The sequence below is a fragment of the Ambystoma mexicanum genome, chromosome 8 (genome assembly GCF_040938575.1).
Source record: "Ambystoma mexicanum isolate Mex_15411 chromosome 8, UKY_AmexF1_1, whole genome shotgun sequence".
NCBI lineage: Eukaryota > Metazoa > Chordata > Amphibia > Caudata > Ambystomatidae > Ambystoma > Ambystoma mexicanum.
In genome coordinates this window covers 666,135,830-666,155,636 of record NC_090929.1, presented here as the reverse complement: position 1 = coordinate 666,155,636, position 19,807 = coordinate 666,135,830, and the positions used below count along the sequence as shown (strand labels likewise).

At 45.9% G+C, this 19,807-nt stretch overlaps 1 protein-coding gene across 3 annotated transcripts in view; it reads left to right on the top strand.

Annotated features, from left to right (window-relative positions):
- The window catches only part of CDA (cytidine deaminase), a 351,013-nt gene that overhangs the window by 22,998 nt on the left and 308,208 nt on the right, over positions 1–19,807 (top strand). For all 3 annotated transcript variants that reach the window (XM_069610452.1, XM_069610453.1, XM_069610454.1), the window contains one exon: positions 4,956–5,233. In XM_069610452.1, coding sequence (XP_069466553.1) covers positions 4,956–5,233 — 278 coding nt within the window. The remainder of the gene's footprint in view (positions 1–4,955; positions 5,234–19,807) is intronic.

The following is a 19,807-nucleotide window of genomic DNA, read 5'->3' as shown; positions in this document are numbered from 1 at the left end:
CCACAATCCTGTTTTGGAAGCAGGTTAGGTGAGCAGAATTGGGAAACCGGAAACATGATTTCACTTAAAAAAAAATGTTTGGGATGGATAAGAGGATAAAATCAATGTATTGCTCCTCGGCTAACAAGGTCCTTCTCCTGTCTTCGATTAAGTTTTGCTCTGTAAAACAAACTGCACATTCAGATGGTTCTTTGGCCTCTTTTCACTCTGAGTGATTTAAACCCTGCATTCACTCGTGCATCCATTTGCTTTCCAAGCTTGAACCCACTCATGCATATCATGCACCCGTAGTCCTTTCTCGCTTTCCATTGTTGACATTAAAAAGATAGTACACCATTTGAAAATGGCCGCCATGGATCAGGGCGAAGGAACCGCACGTTGTCCCTTCTCCCTTTCCATGGTGGCCTGGAGAAGAAAGAGATGGAACTTGGAGGGACACAATGCTGCAATCCTTGGAAGGTGAGTCTTTGTCACGCTGGTAGGGACCTGGCGAGGGCCAATCCAATCTGATTTGCCTTTGCCGGGTGCTAATGATTTATAACAGAGTTTAAGGCATACCACTTGGTTTTTTTTAACACGAGTTCAAAGCATGCGCCTTGCTCTTAGGCTAAAGCTTTTATTGTGGTTAATTCTCCCTTTTAATTTGGTTAGTTCCTGTATGGTTAAAGCAGGAGTACAAATGAGTCGGCAAGTCACTAGAAATTCATGGTACGCTAAGCACGATTCCAAAATATAGCAGAATGCAGTAATCAGTTTAAAGAATGTTCATGATTCCTAAACAGTAAGCACCCATCGGACCGTAATGCACGTGAGGTACTTCTCTGTGCAAGTAGAGTTGCCTGGGAATGAGACTGCTGGTTGCGAAGAACTGATTGTCTCCATGTACCCTGCTTTATCTTCTAGTGCTGGGTTTGGCAGGGTTTCAGTTGTGTGGTGCAAGCCCAGGAAAGGCACTTGGTGCTATAGGAAAGAGAGTGAGTATTCCAGGATGCTGTGTCTTCTTCAGAGAATATCCAAGTAGAATAAGCATGAGGATTTAAGCACAGCTGTCTTCAATAAATTAGCCCCAGCCAAGATGGCTTCCTCTCTGAACGATGCCTAATGCGATGCTGTATGCCTGATCAAAATAGCAGTTTCTTTTTTGTTTTTATTTGCCCTCCAAACACCTTCTTCCTGCCATCCAATTCCTTTAAAATACATCTTTCATTTTGGGCAAGGGTATCGAGGTATTACAGATCCTAAATGGTTTTTGCATTGACCAACCCATCCTCCCCGCCACAGCATTACCTTTCAATGATGTGGAGTCACGATGGACCTAATGCATTTCTCTGGTCGTAATCTGACTTCAATCATTGAGGTCATTGATTTAAAATGTAGTGGTCCTCAATCCTGCCACCTCCGATCTGTGCGAGTTGCCCATGACCAACTTGAAGCAAAATCCGCCTTCATGGGCTTGTAATCTCATACCCTTATTTAATCTGATTTGCTGTGCCCTAAAGCTCCCTGAAACCTGGTTCTGAGATTATTTACGCCCTCTATAAGAAGAGGATGTGCTCGATCTACTCTGCGGAAAGTACCGAATGACATCAAATTTGCATTCTTCTTGTAGGTTGTCTGTGAAACCTAGCCTGAGAGAATCAAAGGATTGGGCTGAAAAGGGGGACCATTTCCCACATTTGTGGCTTCCCTTTTTTTTTCTTTTCAGAGGGAGCTTCTTCATCGAACCAATTCACACATCTATGGCTTCTGGTGCAGAATAACAAAGCAGTGGTATTTCCGCATCCTTTTGCCTGCTTTGGGGACTTTCAGAGCATCTTTTGTGGCCATGTGTAAAACTCTTTTTGGGGATTTCACAAATTTGACTCTAGGTTCTAATATTATTAAAATAGAATATCTGGATGCACACTTTTCAATTAGCATGGGGGTGAACTAGGTTGCAGCTTGCCCCCCTGCAATTGAAGCTTTTTTTCTGATCTACCTATATATCTTTGGAATCATCTGCACAAATTGCCATCACTTGTTGGGATCCTAATGTTTGCAGGGGATTTTAGTGCTTCTGGACCTCATGCCTATAGGGCTCCAAAGGAAGACGCATGCACTAGAGTTGTGCTTGGATTAAGAATTTGGAAATAAACGCAAAATGAACACCATGTTATTTCCAAAAAGAGTGAGAAGAAAATAGAAACAAGTGTTCGAATGGACACTGCAGAGCACACCTGTTAATGAGATTACCAGTCTTACTTATTTGGGGTTGAAGTATACCCCACGGTTTACATGGCAAGTGCATGTCAGGGATCCACTGATTAGCCATGTTGTATTTCAAAGGCTATTGAGTTTCAACCACCTTTATGGAGGTGATTCAATTAAGTCCCTATCCACTCTTTGCCTCCGTCAGGTTGCCGAGGACATTGTCAATTTTATCAAGGATGTACCACTGCTCCACCTCCTTTAGGGACATCTGCAGGTCATGGGCAGTGGGCTTCCTAGTTTCTTAAATGTTTATTGTATGCAACTGCAACCATCCACAAATCACCTCTTATGTGCAGGCACACCCAGCCAGCTCCTTAAATCTACCTTAGTCCTCCTATGCCTCTGTTTCCTTTGTCTCTAATAAATGCACCAAGTCCTTCTTGTCTGAGCCCTTCCTGGCTCTTGTATATGATATATGATATGGCATTTATAATGCGCCAATACACAAGTGTTTCAAGGTGCGACGAGGCAAGGGAGGGGGAACAGAGAGAGGACAGAAAACGATCCCACTAGGCCAGGTGACATTCAGATCGCGTAAGTCCATGGGAAGGGGGAGAGTGCAGAGGAGAGCGGGAGGGGAAGGGCAGTAGAAGGGATACTAGACTAACAACAATAAGTAAGTACAGCCAGCTGGTGGCAAGTGCAAATGTAAGTGTAAACATACAGTGTTAAGTGCTGGTAGAGGGACTGTAGGGATACAGGGACAGTCCCGAGTGCGGGAGGTTGTCGAGAAGGCGATACAGGTGTGCGACTGGCCCGAGATCAGAGGGTGGTCTGGTAACCAGTGCAGTTTCTGCCAGCAACTCAGCAGGGGAGAGGAGGAGAAAAAGCAGAAGCGAAGGGAAAGGTTTGGAGGTGCTTCCGGAACTGGAGATGATTGTCCTCAAGTTTCAGTGAGGCAGGGAGGCTGCTCCAGAGGAAAGACCCAGCCGAAGAGAGAGATCTTCCACCAACTCGATGCTTGAAGAAGCGACTGGCCCTGAGGGAGTTAGAGGTGGATAAGCAAAGAGCTCGAGAAGGAAGATATTTAGGAAGAGAGAGTTGAAGGTATTGACGCCCCAGGCCCCAGAGGCCTTGTGGACAATGCAGAGGGTTTTGAATTTAATCCTCGGAGACACTGGGAGGCAATACAGAGATTTCAGGCCTGGAGAGATACAATCCCTGGGCTTGAGGCCAAGGACAAGTCTTGCAGTCCTGTTCTGGATAAGTTGCAGAGGGCGGAGAGTAGAAGCAGGCAGATTTAGAAAGAGGCTGTTGCAATAGTCCAACCTAGAGAGAACCAGAGCTCTTGAGACAGTGAGCTTCAGGGGAAGGAGAGGAAAGGAAGAATACCTCTGAGGAGGTGCAGCTGGTAGTGTGACTTCTTAGAGATGTGAGGAGAGGAGGAGAGTGTGGAGTTGAAGATGACCCCAAGGTTTTTAGCCTCACAGGTGGGCACGGGAAGAGGGCCAATAGAGGCCCGCCAGGGAGTGTCAGGAAAGAAGGGAGCGGGTATGCCGATGAGGAGAATTGCAGTCTTACTGGCATTAAGGCAGAGATCATTGGCGGCACACCACTCCTGGATGGGGGACAGACAGACAGAGATGAGAGAATGAGAGGAGGTGGCTGAGGGTAGCCTGAAAATGAGCTCAGTCTCCTCAGCATAGCACTGGAAGTTGGGGCAGAGCACAGCAATTCGCTGGGCAAGAAGTGCCAGGTATTAGTTAAACAGTCAGGGAGAAAGGTTAGACCCCTGGGGAACACCACAGGTAGAGATAGAGATGTAGAAGAGGACGGACCCAAGTTGAACCTGGGAGGGTCGATCAAAGAGGAAAGAAGTCAGCCACGCCAGGGCCTGACTGGTGATACCCAGGTTATCACGGAGATGATTTAGCAGGATGGCATGGTTAACCGTATCAAAGGCAGAAGAGAGATCAAGTAAGATCAGGACACAGGGGGTGTTGGAGTCAAGGTTGGAGAGCAGGTCTCCAACCTCTTGTATCTTTTTTTGTCCAGTTTCTCTGCAATAAGTCTGCTGCCAAAAAGCCTCACACTGAATGACACTATCACATCCTAGCGTCAGAGCCTCACTGCTGGCTCTATTATGTACTAGTGTGAAGACTCAAGCCCACAGTTTAAATCCTACACCAGAGGCCTGGATCCATGTCATGGTTTCAGGATATCTCTCATTAATATTCATGAGAAATATGCATACAATGATTCCAAATGTATGCAAATATTCTCTCATAAATATTAGCTAGACTTCCCACAGAGGCTCTTCAGTACACTGCTTCTTGGATAGAACCTCTAGGTGTGTATCACACGTAGTAAAGCACCTAACTTCCCACATTTCAGGCATGTTCACACACTATAGTGCAGAATCCCTTTATACAAACTAGAACTCAAATATCTATGAGGCTCTGCTACACAGTCCCCCCTTTTTTGCCACATGCTTGATCACGCACAACACAAACTCCTCAATTGTTGCTGTTGTAAACTAGCGCCAAAGTACACAACCATGGCCTCTATCATATTATGGAGTGTCTACCTGGAAGCTGCATCATACACTAGCGTGCAGACCCCCCATCCAAGGTTGTGTTACACACTAAATTGGAGACACACACAGCAAAATCCCACCAACATCCTCTAACACACCCCAGATAGATCTTGTGTGTGCACAGAATATCATTAACATGTTTTCCCTTTCATTCCTGTTTTTACAACAGACTGGCAACTGCTGATTTTCCTTGCGCCCTACTATTGCTTATCCCTGTAGTGGGGGCACTGGAGATGTCCGTGCAAGAGATGACTACTCCGTTCCAGAGTAACTGTCTAAGTGAGGAGTCTACACAAACTTCCATCTCAACACATTTGCCAGCAGAGCCAGAACCCATTCAGCGATTGCTGTTGGCATGCCATAAAGCCAAGGAGATGGCGTACTGCCCCTACAGTAACTTCAGAGTGGGAGCCGCCCTGCTGACCAATGAGGGGACTATCTACTCAGGTAAGTTATCTCAGTCCCTGTCTATCTGAATCCGGTCTCTTAAACCATTGCAACTGCTGTAATCTCAAACCCCTGCCCACCTCAGAACAAAGCTCCGCCATATTCACTACCAGCCTCTCTTATGACCTGAAGCCTTTTGATGAGTAATAATTAATGCATACTCTGGATATAATATCAGTGTGAGCATCTGTTGCATTGCGCTGTAGAGCCCAATATTGGTCTTATACCGCAACATTTTCGATTAAAAAAAAAAAAAAATACAATTTTATTTAATGGGATAAAGGGCGTGCCCAGATTTTTAATCCTCTTAAGTTTTCACCTGCTGTGTATCATGGTCAACTCAGTCTGTATCCTTCTGGCGGATTGTGAACCAACCTTTAAACCCAGAGGGTCTCCCTCAGCCGTTCTATGATATATTAAGTTCTATAGCAGATATCTCAAGTTTCCCATGGCCATGCGTGGGAAGGCCATCCAGTCTTGTTTTTTTTTCTTTGGATTCTGGCACTTATAGTTTTTACTCTTTGAGATTTAGGATAACTACAAGCCTACAATTTCAAGCGAAAACATTACTGGATGGGCCTCCTCGCACATGGCCATGGGAAACTGGCAACTCTGCCATAGTTAATAACAGCTTTTGATTAAGAATCTCTGAGAAAGATAAAGTGGCAATAGTCCCATGTTAAAGTGAGCACATTTCTTTCATCCCAAAATAGATTTGGCTTTGCTGTTCACATACATTAAGGAGTACTATGTACAGTTGACTGCATAGCTGTTCCATGAATTACTGCCACAAAGATAGCAGGTTATTCTATGATGTGGCAGCCTATTTAAAAAACATAATTTATTTATTTGCAGTTTTAGTTTATCAAGAAAACATTTTGCAAAATTGAAGTGGATCTATTCCACATATTCCTTTCTAGTTCATTCATTGGATAAAATCCTTATCCCATCACTAGGAGAATGTCAGTTTGCAACCAATTGCAGGGATCCCTCTAAGCAATCCGTGAAATAATTAAGTTGTGTTCATCAAGGAGATTTGTTCTCCTCTCAGCATCTTTTGCCACCAGTCATCAGCTGATATCGATCTGTAACCTGTTAGGAGGCGTCCAAAGTACATAGTCCTTTCCATGGTAAGAGCTGAGTATGTCGTGAACAGATGTCAAAGTGTTTCGGTTGAATCTTCTAAATTACAAAATCTCCACGTTTTGTCTTGCCGGCCCCCCTTCCTTTAAGTTTTGATCTCACTGACAACATTTCCATCGTTCTAGCGAGGTAGAGTCGAATCCTCATAAAAATCGATGGTTCATTCGGATCGGGACATTTCTTTAGGTACTGTTGGATCTCGCCTTGTTTCCTTAATTCAGATGCAAGATTTTTATGAAACGTACGTATGTTAACCTCTTTAGCGGTGGTGCTCCAATCCTTTTCTGTGAGTTTTTTATTTCTTTCCTAATGCTCTCTATCGGGATCGATTTGGGGAGGCAGAGAATCTTCTTCCAAAATATACCCTGTAAGAGTGTCCAAAATGTTGCTGCCAGTGAGAATAAGACTTCCATTCGGCCGTTCCAGGTGAGCAGGCCTAACTGTGCAACCCTCTGGGCCGTTGCATTATTTTTCCATCTGTTGCTGGGTACTTGTGTGGCCCCCCGGCCCTGTGTGCTTCGGTGCTTCCCCTACTCCCTGCTTCCCTTCCCCTCCCTCTCTGCCGCCTCCCAGCCCTCCCTCCTTCCGTGATTGGCTGTTTTGTCTCCCTTGCTTTGGTGTAGCAGCCGGCACCGTGGGACCTCACCTCTTCCATTCGGCGGTCCCAGGTGAGCAGGCCTGACGGTGCGACCCTCCGGGGCGTTGCATTATTTTTCCATCTGTTGCTGGGTACTTGTGTGCCCCCATGCCCAATGTGCTTCGGTGCTTCCTCTGCTACCTGCTTCCTCTTACCCTTCCTTCGCCCGCCTCCAAGCCCTCCATCCTCCCTTGATTGGCCGGATTTCTGGTCTTAACTGAGCTTTCCAGGGCAGCCCTCTGCGCGGTAGCCCCTGCGGCTAAGGGCCCTCTAGGCAAAAGACGGCTCCTACGGAGGCGGCTCCACCCAGTGTCTGCAGGTGTCAGCAGGGGAAGCCAGTGGCCAGCCGTCAACCAGCAGCTACTAAGTAAGGTAGGAGGGGCCTGGGTTAGGAATAGAGCCTCCACTTTACCCTGATAACCCTGCCACTTAGCAGACTCTTAGACTTAGGTGTGTTTTTCCTCCGGTATTTTAAAAATTGCATTGTGAACGTATTTAAAATTGCATTGAGCAAGTATTGCCATTCTGTGGTTTTTGCCTTCTAAGTAAATTATTCATCTAGCGAACATTTTCCACCATTATCTAAGTTCCTGCTGTCTTGTCAAAGTGTCTACTATTGTCTCTCTCTCTCGTCTGCTTGCGTCCCTCCCTGTGTCCTTCCCTAGTGTTCTCCTCCCCCCCCTTCTTCCTCTCTCCTCGCCCTACCTACTCGATGGTGTTCTCTGTTTCTCCTATCATTTCTAACTGCTTCTCTATCGACTATCCTGCTCTTCTGACTAAATCTGGTAGGAAGAAGTTTAAAAAGGACATCCTGGTCTCCAACCCAGGCCTCCCTATCGCTGACACCTATACCAGTGCCTCCTCCAGGCAAACCCTCACTGACACACTCTTTGTCGTTCCCTCGCCAGACCTATGGACTCCTCATATGGTCTCTATGCTTTCTCCTTTCTCTTATTTTCCCATTAATGGTGCCACCTCTCTTCTAAGGTCATCGTGAATGTTTACCTGAATGGTACCGTCTTGGTCCAAGGCCCTCAGGCTAACCTTCTCCTCTTTGATAGATGCTTCCCACGCCTCATCAATTTCCTTTCCTCTCCTGCTGTAACCTCTCCTCCCCCCCACAGCTTCCTTGCCTCCCCCTACTGTCTCCTCCTTGGCTACTCTCCTCCTTCCTCTTCTGTCCCCCCTCTGGCTCCTTCTACACCTCCGCAGGGCGTACCTCTGATTTGTACCACTCCCCCGAAGTCTTTCAAGGACGTCAACCTTCTCCATATTGAAACTTTTGCTCTGCTGACAAACACTCCTCTGACATCTGCCGCTTCCTGGAAGAACTTGACCTCGATGTTCTCGGGCTCACTGAGACATGGTTCACGGCCAGCTCTGTCACGAGCTTTGACACTCTCCTCCCTGATGGCTACAAGATCCTCAACTGTTCCGGAGGGGGTGTAGCCCTCATCTTCCCTGAGTGGATCCCTGCCTCGGTCATTCCTACACAGACCTACTCCTCTTTCGAATGCCTCATCTGCAGGCTCTTTCTCTCTCCTGGCCATTCCCTTACTCTGGCTACCATCTATCGGTCACCTGGTCAGATCTCCTCCTTCCTCGCTGAGTGGGCAGACCTCTCCTCCACCCTCCTGGCCTCGACCACTCAACTCCTCCTTCTTGGAGACTTTAACAACCACCTGGATGCTTCCTGTCCTTCCTCTGGACTCTTTCGCAACCTCTGTGACCCTCTCTCACTCTCTATTCTCCCCTCTGGTCCAACTCACTCTGCAGGGCACACTCTGGATGTTCTGATCTCTTCAGACCTTCCTCTTTCTATCCCTCTCACCACTCCTCTCTCCTGGAGTGATCACTTTCTCCTTTCCTCCCAGCTCCCCTCTCTCCCCCTCGGGCCAAGCCACTTCCAGCACTGCCACCTACCTTCTCAGTTATCCGACCCATGAAGCGTGAGCCAGTTGAGGCTTTCGCCTCCGCTTTGTCCCCTCGCACACCTTTGGCTGACTCACACCCTGACACGGCCCTTTCCTTGCTCCACTCTGCTACATCCGATAATCTTGATGCTCTTGCCCCTGCCACGAGGATCCGCTTGAAGCCCAAAGCCAAGTGCAACTCCTGGTACGACTCGGACCTCGTCACCCTCAAACGCAATTGCAGGGTGGCTGAAAGGAAATGGCGTGCTTCTGGTACATCCTCTGACAAACGGGCCTGCTGCCTGCTCCAAAGGCAATACTGGCACTCTGTCCGCACCAAGAAGAGAGCTCGCATCCAAGTCTGCATCTCTGCTGCATCTAATAACTTGACCAAACTCTTTAAAATCTGCAAGGAATTGGCCACTCATGCTGCAGTCTCTACCTCTCCTGTTCCCTCCCAGGCCCTCTGCACGGCTCTGTCTTCTCATTTCATCTCTAAAACACAGGACATCTCTCTTCCTCTCCACCTCCTTCCTCTACTCCATGCTCTTCCTCTGGCCCTATTTCGGCCACCTCTCCTCCCACCTTCTCTGCCTTTCCCCAGACGAGGTTCCTAGACAAGTCTGATCTATGATAGCCTTGTCGAAACAGGTTCACCGCTGTTCCTCCAAAACCATCAAGGACCACATTGACACCGTGGCTCCTGCTCCGGCGGATTTCTGCAACCACTCCTTTGCCACTGGAGTCTTTCCTTCCCCCCTCTGAAGCACTCCCTTGTGCACCCTCTTCTTAAGAAACCCTCTGCCGACTCGTCCTGCCCGGCTGACTACCACCCAATCTCCATCACTCCTTTCCTGGGCAAACTCCTGGAAAAACTGGCCATTTCCCAGCTTAATCTTCGCACTAAATCTGTTGGTTGTCTCCATGACCATCAGTCTGGCTTCAGAGCTGCCAGAAGCATGGAAACTGCTCTCCTGAACATCCGTGAAGACCTGCTCTCTAACCTTAATTCCAACACCCCCTGTGTCCTCATCTTATTTGATCTCTCTTCTGCCTTTGACATGGTCAACCATGCCATCCTGCTCAAACGTCTGTGATAACCTGGGTATCAACGATCAGGCCCTGGCTTGGCTGACTTCTTTCCTCTCTGATCAACCCTCCCAGATCCAACTTGGGTCCTTCCTCTTCTCTATCTCAATCTCCACCTGTGGTGTTGCCCAGGGGTCTTACCTCTCTCCCTGGCTGTTCCCTCCCTGGCACTTCTTGCCCACCGCATTGCCGCTCTCTGCCCCAACTTTCAGTGCTATGCGGATGACATTCATTTTCAGGCTCCCCTAAACCACCTCTTCTTCCCTCATCTCCGATTGTCTGCTATCCAGGAGTGGTGTGCTGTCAATGATCTCTGCCTTAATGCCAGTAAGACTGAGCTTCTCCTCATCGGCACACCCGCTCCCTCCTTTCCTGTCACTCTCTGGCCGGCCTCTCTTGGCCCTCTTCCTGCTCTTACCTGTGAGGCTAAAAACCTCAGGGTCATCTTCGACTCCACACTCTCCTTCTCTCCTCACGTCTCTAACGTCTCTAAGAAGCCACATTACCAGCTGCACCTCCTCAGAGGTATTCTTCCTTTCCTCTCCTTCCCCCAAAAGCTCACTGTCTCCAGAGTTCTGGTTCTCTAGGCTGGATTACTGCAACAGCCTCTTTCTAAATCTTCCTGCCTCTACTCTACGCCCTCTGCAACTCATCCAAAACAGGACTGCGAGACTTGTCCTTGGTCTCAAGCCCATGGATCGTATCTCTCCTGGACTGAAATCTCTGCACTGGCTCCCAGTGGCTGCAAGGATTAAGTTCAAAATCCTGTTCATTGTCCACAAGGCCTTCTGGGGCCTCAATACCTTCAACTCTCTCTTCTTAAGTATCTGCCTTCTCGAGCTCTTTGCTCATCCGCCTCCAACTCTCTCAGGATCAGTCGCTTCTCCAAGCTAAAAATTGTTGGTAGATCTTTCTTTGGCTGGGGCCTCCCTCTGGAACAGCCTCGCTGCCTCTCTGAAAATTGAGGAGAACCATCTCTGGTTCCGGAAGCGCCTCAAGACCTTCCTCTTTGCTTCTGCTTTCGCTCCTCCTCTCCCCTGCTGAACTCCTGGCTGAAACTGTAACCGCACTGGCCACCTGGCTACCCTTTTATCTTGGGCCCAGGTCCCCTCACCGCCAGTTGCACACCTGCACTACCCCCCTGGCAACCCTTGCACTCTGGGACTGTTCTGTATCCCTACAGCCCCATATCAGCACTTGACAATCGATGTCTGCATTTACCCCTGCACCTGCCACCAGCTGGTTGTCCCCTTATTTATTGTTTTGTTTTATTTATTTACTGTGTATCCACTTCCCTCCCCCTTTCCCCTTGCACTTTTCCCCTTCCCCTTGCACTTGCGCAATCTCAATGTCACTTGGCCTAGTAAGATCATTGTCTCTGTCTTCCCTCTGTTCCCCTCCCTTGCCTCGTCACGCCTTGAAAAACTTGTATATAGGCACTTTATAAATGCCATATCGTATCATATCAGCCTCATAGGTGAGTATTGGAATCACTGTAACTTTGTAGAACTCAATAACTGGAAGCATCCTTTTTAGAATTAGGGCTTGGTTCGCAAGAGCAGTGGCTTTCCTTCTTAGGGACTCGATGGAGTAGGTCTCGGCTGTGCTGTTCGAAATTTGAATCCCTAAATACTTGAACGATTTTACCTTCACTATTTCTTTGTGGTTCATGTACCATTTTTATATATTATTTTCCTTGATTCCTGGCTTTTTTTTAAGGTAAGAATCTTTGTCTTATCTGTGTTGATTTCGAGATTGGCCACTACATAATCTGCTAGTCTGTTCAGTTGTCCTTGCAGGCTGACCTCTGTGTAATCAAATAAAACCAGGTCCTCTGCATTCAACAGGTGCGTAATCTTCACCCTGCAAACTTTGTGGGGGGACTTCTGATTTTCTCCATGTACTTTCCCAAATATGTGATGTACAGGTATAGAGGGCCGGGGCCAGAGATCAACCTTGCTTGACACCCCATCCTGTAGGTATTTCATCAGAGTATCCCATTGGCATTAAGGTGGATTCTGATTGTTGTATTATTTGTATGATGTCTACAAAGTGATTCCACCAGGTCAATAGGGCAGTTATTAATGGCAAGCTTTTTCCACAGATGATTTCGATTTAGACTATTGAAGGCCTTTGAAAAGTCTACAAAGGCCAAGTTTAACTTACTGCTGGTTTTCATGAGTTCTATTTTTAGCAGTGTGATTAAGAGAGCAGGGTGGGTTGGTGGGGGCGTGAGGGGTGAGGTAGTCCCTAGCCCCTTAACAAAGCCTGGCTGAAACTTGTCGTTTATCCCGATCTTCTGGGACCAGTCCATTAGTCTTTTGAGTAGCAATGTGGCATATGTTTTCCCCATTGTATCCAGCAGGGCTATCGGCTGGTAATTGCTGGGGTCAGTCCGTCTCCCACTTTTGAAAATTGGAATTACGTGAGCCGTTCTTCAGGATGCCGGGGTTGATCTTGAGGCTAGCACATTTGTCAAAACCAGATCTTTCTATAATTCTTGCCCATTGTTGTCTTTTAATGTTGCATTGGATAGTCCGTTGGGTGCCGGAGCTCCTGATGATGAACTGAGGTTTTTGATCATGATAACTAAGTCGTCATGGTCCTACGGCAGGTCCCAACGATCTGCTGTTTTGAATGGACGGTATCTGAGTGACAGATGTCTTTAAACGGGGATCCGAAAAATGATATCCAGTTTGCTTCAGTCACTCCGCTTAGCTGGTGGAATTCTTGCCTCTGATTTGTTAGTCTGATCAGGGACCAGATTTCGGCTGTTGGGATTTTTCTTTTTTTTGGCCAGAGCCCTTAGCAGAATTTCTGCATCTTGTTGTAGCAGAGCATTTTTGTTTTTGTTAATTATCCAAGATTTATAATTCGTCTTTATACAATTTAGTTTCGCTCTCAGTAGTTCTCACCACAAGTTTCTTGAGGGCCCGCACGGCATGTCGCTTCTCTTTACATTTTTGTACTAACTCTATGGAGATCTTCCTTGTACGCGATACAGAGCAATAATGGCTGTGTAGTCCATTGGGGTCATGGCCCCCGTTGATTGTACTTCTTTCAGCCGTGCTCAAAACGGTGCAACAGCTTTTTTTCAACTGCCCTTGTATTCATCTTCAGCCTACCACCTTTGTTGGTCACTACAACCTGGGTAGGTCGTTTATGTACAAGCTGTGTGAGGTCATCATCCCAGGTTAGTTTTAACCAGTTATGATCACTTCTTGTCGTACTAATAACCTCAAAAGAGCTTATATCTTTAATTAGGTTTCTAGAGATAAAGATAGAATCTAGAACAGATGATTGGGAGCCTCGTTTCCATGTTGGATGGCACATTTAGTTAGCTTCGTAGTGCCCATTTATGACATGAAGGTCGCGGCTTTTCATCGGGTCTTTTTTAGGTCGATCGTTATTAGAATTGTGACCCACTTGTTTCCAAATTCCTTTTACAGATTTATAGGTCGAATTGAAGTCACTGGAAGGCCTTGATGCCAGGGCTGTTGGGAGTCGGGCCCAAGAGTCATCCCCTGCCTCATTTTATGAGGGCTTCATTTTGTAGATTATTTTCCTGTTCTGTTCTTTTCCTGGCCCACAGGTAACGATCATTGATAAATGTGGTTTCTGTTGGTGTGAGGGCTGGTCAACTTTGACTGGAGTTTGTGTTTAGTTCCGCCGACCCATAGACTACTTTGTCTTGTTGAAAATGTTCCACCATCTTGACCCCTTGGAAAGGGTTCCTTTGTTCAGTTATACTTTTCTGGTTGTTTCTTCTTTCCAATAGGGCATCTGTGTGGGGTTCTTCAATTGCCCTCATGCTGAGATCTTTCGGGTCGAACCCCAATGTATGAAAGCTTTCCACTGATGTCAGAAGCAGGTTTTTCACCACCATAGATCTCAGACGTATTAGGTCCATTCTATCCTCTCTTTTGAACTCCATTATGGCAAAATCTTCAGTGGTAATTTGTCGCAATTGGTAAATGCAGTGGCATAGCTGAACCAGATTTGTATTTATTTAAGATGAAATCATCCCTTTCTTCAACCACTCTCTCTTACCTAAGACATTGTAGATGGTCTTTTTTTTAAAGATCAGCTGACCCGGAATGGATTTATCCTCCTTGGCCTCCTTGCTGCTTTTGGGTGATTTACGCCTTTTCTTATTTACTTTACAAGCCTATGAATCCCAACCCCTGTGTCTGGGCCAGTCAATTGGAGACCTGGGGGAGTTAGTTCTGCTCCTTTCTTCCTTCTCAATCATTATTTCTGAAATGGCTTTGGCTCTTTTGTAGTGGATTCTCTCCAATAGAACTTTGAAATTCTGTTTCCTTAAACCGGTGCAAAGCTATCGGATTGAGTTGCCGTTTTTTCATGAGCTCTAGATTTTGTGATTGTGTGGTCTCTTCTCTCAGCCGACATAAGGAAGGGGGGAGTCCATTCCCAAACACTATTTGTATCAGATGGTGGGCTCGTTTTTTTAATTTTCAAGGGTTGACTGTATATCCACTAAGTTGCCGCTATTTCTTTTTCGCTTTCTTCAATCGAATAAGTAAACCTGTCCAGCAGTAGGTTGTGGTCCCCTTGAACTGAAGAATCCTCACCCTCTTTTCGATGGGCAGACATCTTATTTTTAATGCCGTTTCTCTTCAATTTTGGAATACTGCCCTTCCTATGTTCTTTGTTCTCCTCAAGTGAGTTTTTTTGAGGAACTTTCTTGCATTATTACCCCTCGGGCAGAGGGCATATCTTAGTTGTGGGACTGGCAATGCAATCTCCGTTCGGCTCTTCCTTTCCAAACAGTGGATATGTTTTCCCCTGGCTGCTTCTTCATTTGCCTCAGGGTTGGCTCTTCAACTTGGATCTCAACCAAACTGGTTTCCACAGTGAATTTCATTTTAATCGCCTCAGTCTCCGCCTTTCTAATAGAGAACTCTTCAGTAACCCTGTGGCTGGTATCCTGTATGGCTTCAATGCTCTCGGGTGGTTCATCTTCTTGGCGGTTTCTCAGGGGGATTTGTTGTACCATCACAGATCTTTCTCTATTATGGTCATTTCCTGAAAACAATACGGATCCAGCTTCCCTTTCTAGTTGTAGTTTAGCAGTTCTATAGCCCTCAGCATATATCATTTTAGAATGGACCATAGCAAGCGGAATAGTGTGATTAGCCAAGGTGTCATGAATAGCTTCATGAACGGTGCCATTGCATTAGTGATCATTGACATCTGGGTCAGAGCGTCATGTTTTGGGCCCTTTGCTGTTTGGGATGCTGCGTTCCGGTTGATGGGAGTCTATCTTTGGTATTCTCTTTTGTTCTGAAAAGAGAGGAATGTTGAGTGTTTAGGGTAGCAGGCGGTACTGATAGCTCAGTGTCCTTATGGAGTACACAATGAGAAGTAGACGGCCTTTCACCTACTACTGGATTTGAGCTCATCTCTTTGTGTTAGTTAAGGAGAGTTCGGCACTGCGTCTTGCTGACTGGGCATTGTTCCCCCACCCGTTTCTTCATGTGGGTTCAATCGCTTGTTCAGGATCAACAACTTTGGTTTCAAGGGCTTCTGTCATTGCTTCTACTTCTCCATATTTCTCTGTATGTCGGTTAGGGCCCCAGAAATTTCCAAGGCCATCGTGGCAACTTCTCCCAAGCACAAAGGTATATTGGCCCCATCCCCTCTGTGGCCTGTAGATTGGTGACCTGGTCAGGCACAGGCATGTGAGAGGGTAAATGGGGAGAGTTTGGTAGAAGCTGGTCGACTACATGGAGGTAGTCATCAGTGAAGGGGCAGGGCATTTTTAGTCCGGCAAATCCTCCACCGGGGGCGTAACGCAAGTGGCTTCAAGTTCCTTTTTCTGGCTTACCTGCCGTTCCATGCAACGAATTACGAGTTGCATTGCTTACATCACCGGTCATGGATCTTGTGTGTGCACTCCGCAGGCTCCATGGGCCAATGGCTCGATCTCCTCTAATCTCGGTCGACTCTTCCCGCTTTCTTGGTCATGGCGGTTAGGACCGACCAGCCACCAAGCCAGTCAACCAACTGAGTGAGTGACTGGACTCGTTACAGGACTCTGTACAAGCGTTCCGTGCGGTGGCGGGGCTAATATGCTTTCCTTAAAGTGAATAGCAGTCAACACGCTTTCACCAGCAGTCTATACGCTCGATCATGAAATGCTTTATTAATCCCTGCCTTGCTTGAGTGTACAATTCTAAAACTGTCAATCACAGTTTAAAGGGCTACCGTTTACCTTCTAAACCACCATCTTCTGTTTAATGAAAGACTCCACTGCAAGGATGTCTTCTGATCCAGAGGGATCATCCCTCTTTCGGAAGAAGGTCTGCCTCCATGCTCTCTGAGGCACTTCAAGACCATGAACTCCAGCAAGAATATAAGGCCAAAAGGGTGGGTTTAAAGACAGGGAGGTTTTGAGAAGGGTTAAGGCATATGTGCCCAGGCAGGTTATCTTCTGTTGTAGTTAGTCCTCGGCATGGGACTCTGGTTCATTCATGCAACAGAACAAAAACCGGCAAATTGGAATTTCAATATGAAGTAGGCTGGTCCTGCCCATTTCCTTTCCAACCTAACAAATTCCTATATGAAGGAATTGGGTCCTTGGCATTCAAGCAATCCAAATCTCCCTCTAAATTCTTTAAGCAGTGATGCTCTGTGCCCGGATCATGATGCAAAACTAATCCAGGCAATGGAGTCTGCCAAGCACTATATGAACATTTACATGCAGACTTTGTTATTCTCATACCCCTTCTTCCTGTTGCATCTCCCAGGGAGACCACATTTACTGATTATGGAACAGTCCATTCTCACATGATGACCTGAACCCTGAGTCTTTCATGAGATGTTCCAAGGGCACCACATTCTCTCATAACCTTTCTTATCTGAAGCTGTGTCTGTGAGAGTGCACCCAAAGGGGGCAATCACGTGCATCTACCAGGTAACCCAGAAAAGGGACCCTGACCATTCATCAAGTTTTCAAAATGTCATGCAACATACCAAAGGATATAGTAAATCCCACACTGACTTAAGATGGGGTCTTTTGAGCGATAAATAAATAAGTTCATCTGGCTCCCACCTACATCATACAAGAGGCCACTACTATCCATTAATGATTCTGGCTCCCCCCTCCACTACTATGCATTAATGAAGTAATGCAAACAGAAGTCACACAAAACCCTTTACAGTGGAGGTCTTGAGAAACGGTTCACCGGAATGGTCAAGTCCATGTCCATCAAATCCAGCCATGTCTACCAATCTCCTGGTCTCGGTATGTCTCTGATGAAATGTAGGCCTTCTGTTTTGAAATAGTATACGCTGCCTGCTTCTTTAAATCTTCTAAAACTATCGCCAATCACATTATCCTTTCTTTTTTACAAAGGTATTATTATGGGAACTCATTATGTGATCCTCTGTGATTTGGTTTACAACTTCCATGAAAATCAACCATTGACTATGGTGGCTAGGGTTGATGGGAGTTGAAGTGTAAAACATGTGACTAAACATGGTCCAAGCTTAACTGCGCTATTCCACACATGCAAATAAATCCATTACCTACTCATCATCATGCATTCTGTGAGCGTTTGGTGAAATGGCATTGCACCAGTTGCCAACAGGCTTCAACTTCTCATGGGTATATGCTTTGGTCTGAACTCAGAATGGCCTTCTGTGTCATCATGGATAAGCCGTGGTTCAGCAACTGTGAAACTACAGAAATTATTCTGCTGAGGACTGTAAATAGATAAACCCGAAAGTACTAGTGGCAGCTGTCCCACAGTTTGGGGAAAAAATCCTTGTATTGGCCCAATCAAAATAAAGGTTCTAAAGTCGTTGCTTTTTGGCCTCATTAGATAAAGGGGGAAGGACTCGACTTGCAGCTTATTTCTTTTAGGAATGCATGCACAAACAGCTTCCTGTTTGCCTCACTAATACTTTTGGAGATATTTAGAGAGAATTTAGCTGTATCATTAAATCGATAGGCCCTCATTTGTGTCTCTCAATTTGTAAATTTCCAGCTGCTGCAATCATCCCAATAATGACCATGTCCAGCAACGACCCTGAAAAATGGGCCTCAACTGTCAAATGGGGAGCTGAGCAAACTTAAGTCTTTGACTACTGTGTATGCGGGTGCCTTCCCTGCTTGATCAGGAAAGACAGTACTTCAGCATCCAATGCAGGTGTTACCTGTACCTTGGTGTGCCAGTCTTGCCTGGGCCGCTGAGTGCCTTGGCATCTTCACTTCAGTGGGAATTTGCTTCAGCTAAAATTCTACTCCTTACTCAAAAAGCAAGGAGTCATTCTGGTGGCAGCGGATGCTTTATTGTCCCAGAATCAAACTAATAGACCACAAAGATGTCCAAAAGGTAAGCTCCTTTTCCTTCCTTCTTGAACTACCTTGCTTGGATGACACCTTTAGTCTACTCTTTAGTAGATTTTGGATCCTGGACTTCCATATCTGATTCCAGGTTAGAGCAGATCAAGCTTAGGCTGTCATGGCTTCTCAATGGCTCTATACACAGAAATACATTTTAATCTGTGGCATTGAGCCCAGGGATTTTCCCTTTCGGACTTGCATTGTATTTGTTTGGGGGATAACACTTGGGTTATCTTCCAGCTGGATTGATGGCTGCACAAATCCAGTTCAAGGCATGATTTAACACTCAAAATGTCTGTAGCCAGTAAAGTAGGACTTTTAGCCAACTTTGCTGATGGCTACTTAAAGGTCCAAGTGGGTCTGTAGTTGGTTTGTGGCGACCTTGTCCAGAATTCTTAATAAAAAGTTGGATTTGATGATTTGCTTGAGGTTTTTTGCGTCTTTAGGATCAAGGCCAACTTTCTTCACCAAAGGGGTGATAGAAACTACTTTAATGGCTTCTGGAACTGAGCAGTAGTCAAAGGAGGCGTTCACCAATCTGGTGAGGAATGGTGTAAAGAAAGTTTTGTTATCCAAAATGAGTTTTGCTGCGATAATGTTCTTTTATCAAGAGGTAGGGTGCATGGAGAACAGATATCTTTCCATCTTGAGATTCGTAACGTGTGAAACAAAACGTTGGTTGTCCATCTCCATCTCTGATCAAAAGCAATTGTATACATTGGGGACCTAAACTAATACTTAATTCATATTAAATGTTGTTATGGGCGGCCTTGAGTTTTCTCGCAAAGGCTTGCTGAACATCAACACAGTCCTGGTCTGATGGACAGATGGGGGGAGTTAATGCTTTTGGGCTTTCAAGTATTTTCAGAATTTCAAAAAGTTTTGTGTAGTTCTTATTTGCCCCAAGTATTTCCTCATTGAAGACATTATTCTTGGAACTGATGATTTTTTATTTTATAATATTGCTCCGGTATTTTCAATTTAACCTTATTGGATGCAGTAGGGCGTTTTAACTACGCTTGTTCCATGCTCCTTTTTTGTTTTTTCAATACAGAAAGTTCCAGGGAAAACCACTTTTTGGTTGGAATTTTCCCTCAATTTCTTCTTGATGGGGGCGATGTTATCCCGCATTTTAAACATGGCGTTGTTAAATGGCTCAACACGAATTTCAGGAGGATCCATGTCCGCTGTAGTGGATATAATGTCTTGTAGGCAGCTCACTAGGTGGGAAGGTTGGATGTTTTTTAAATTTATAGTTTCATATCATTAGGCTTGGCATAGATCGTGCAGAGAACCTGTGAGGTCTGCATGTTCGAAAAGAGACAAACTCCACTATGGATAAAGTTATACATTTGATTGATGACACTGCCTTACAATATCTCAATATCCACAGTACTTGCACATTGTGTATCAAGATCAAG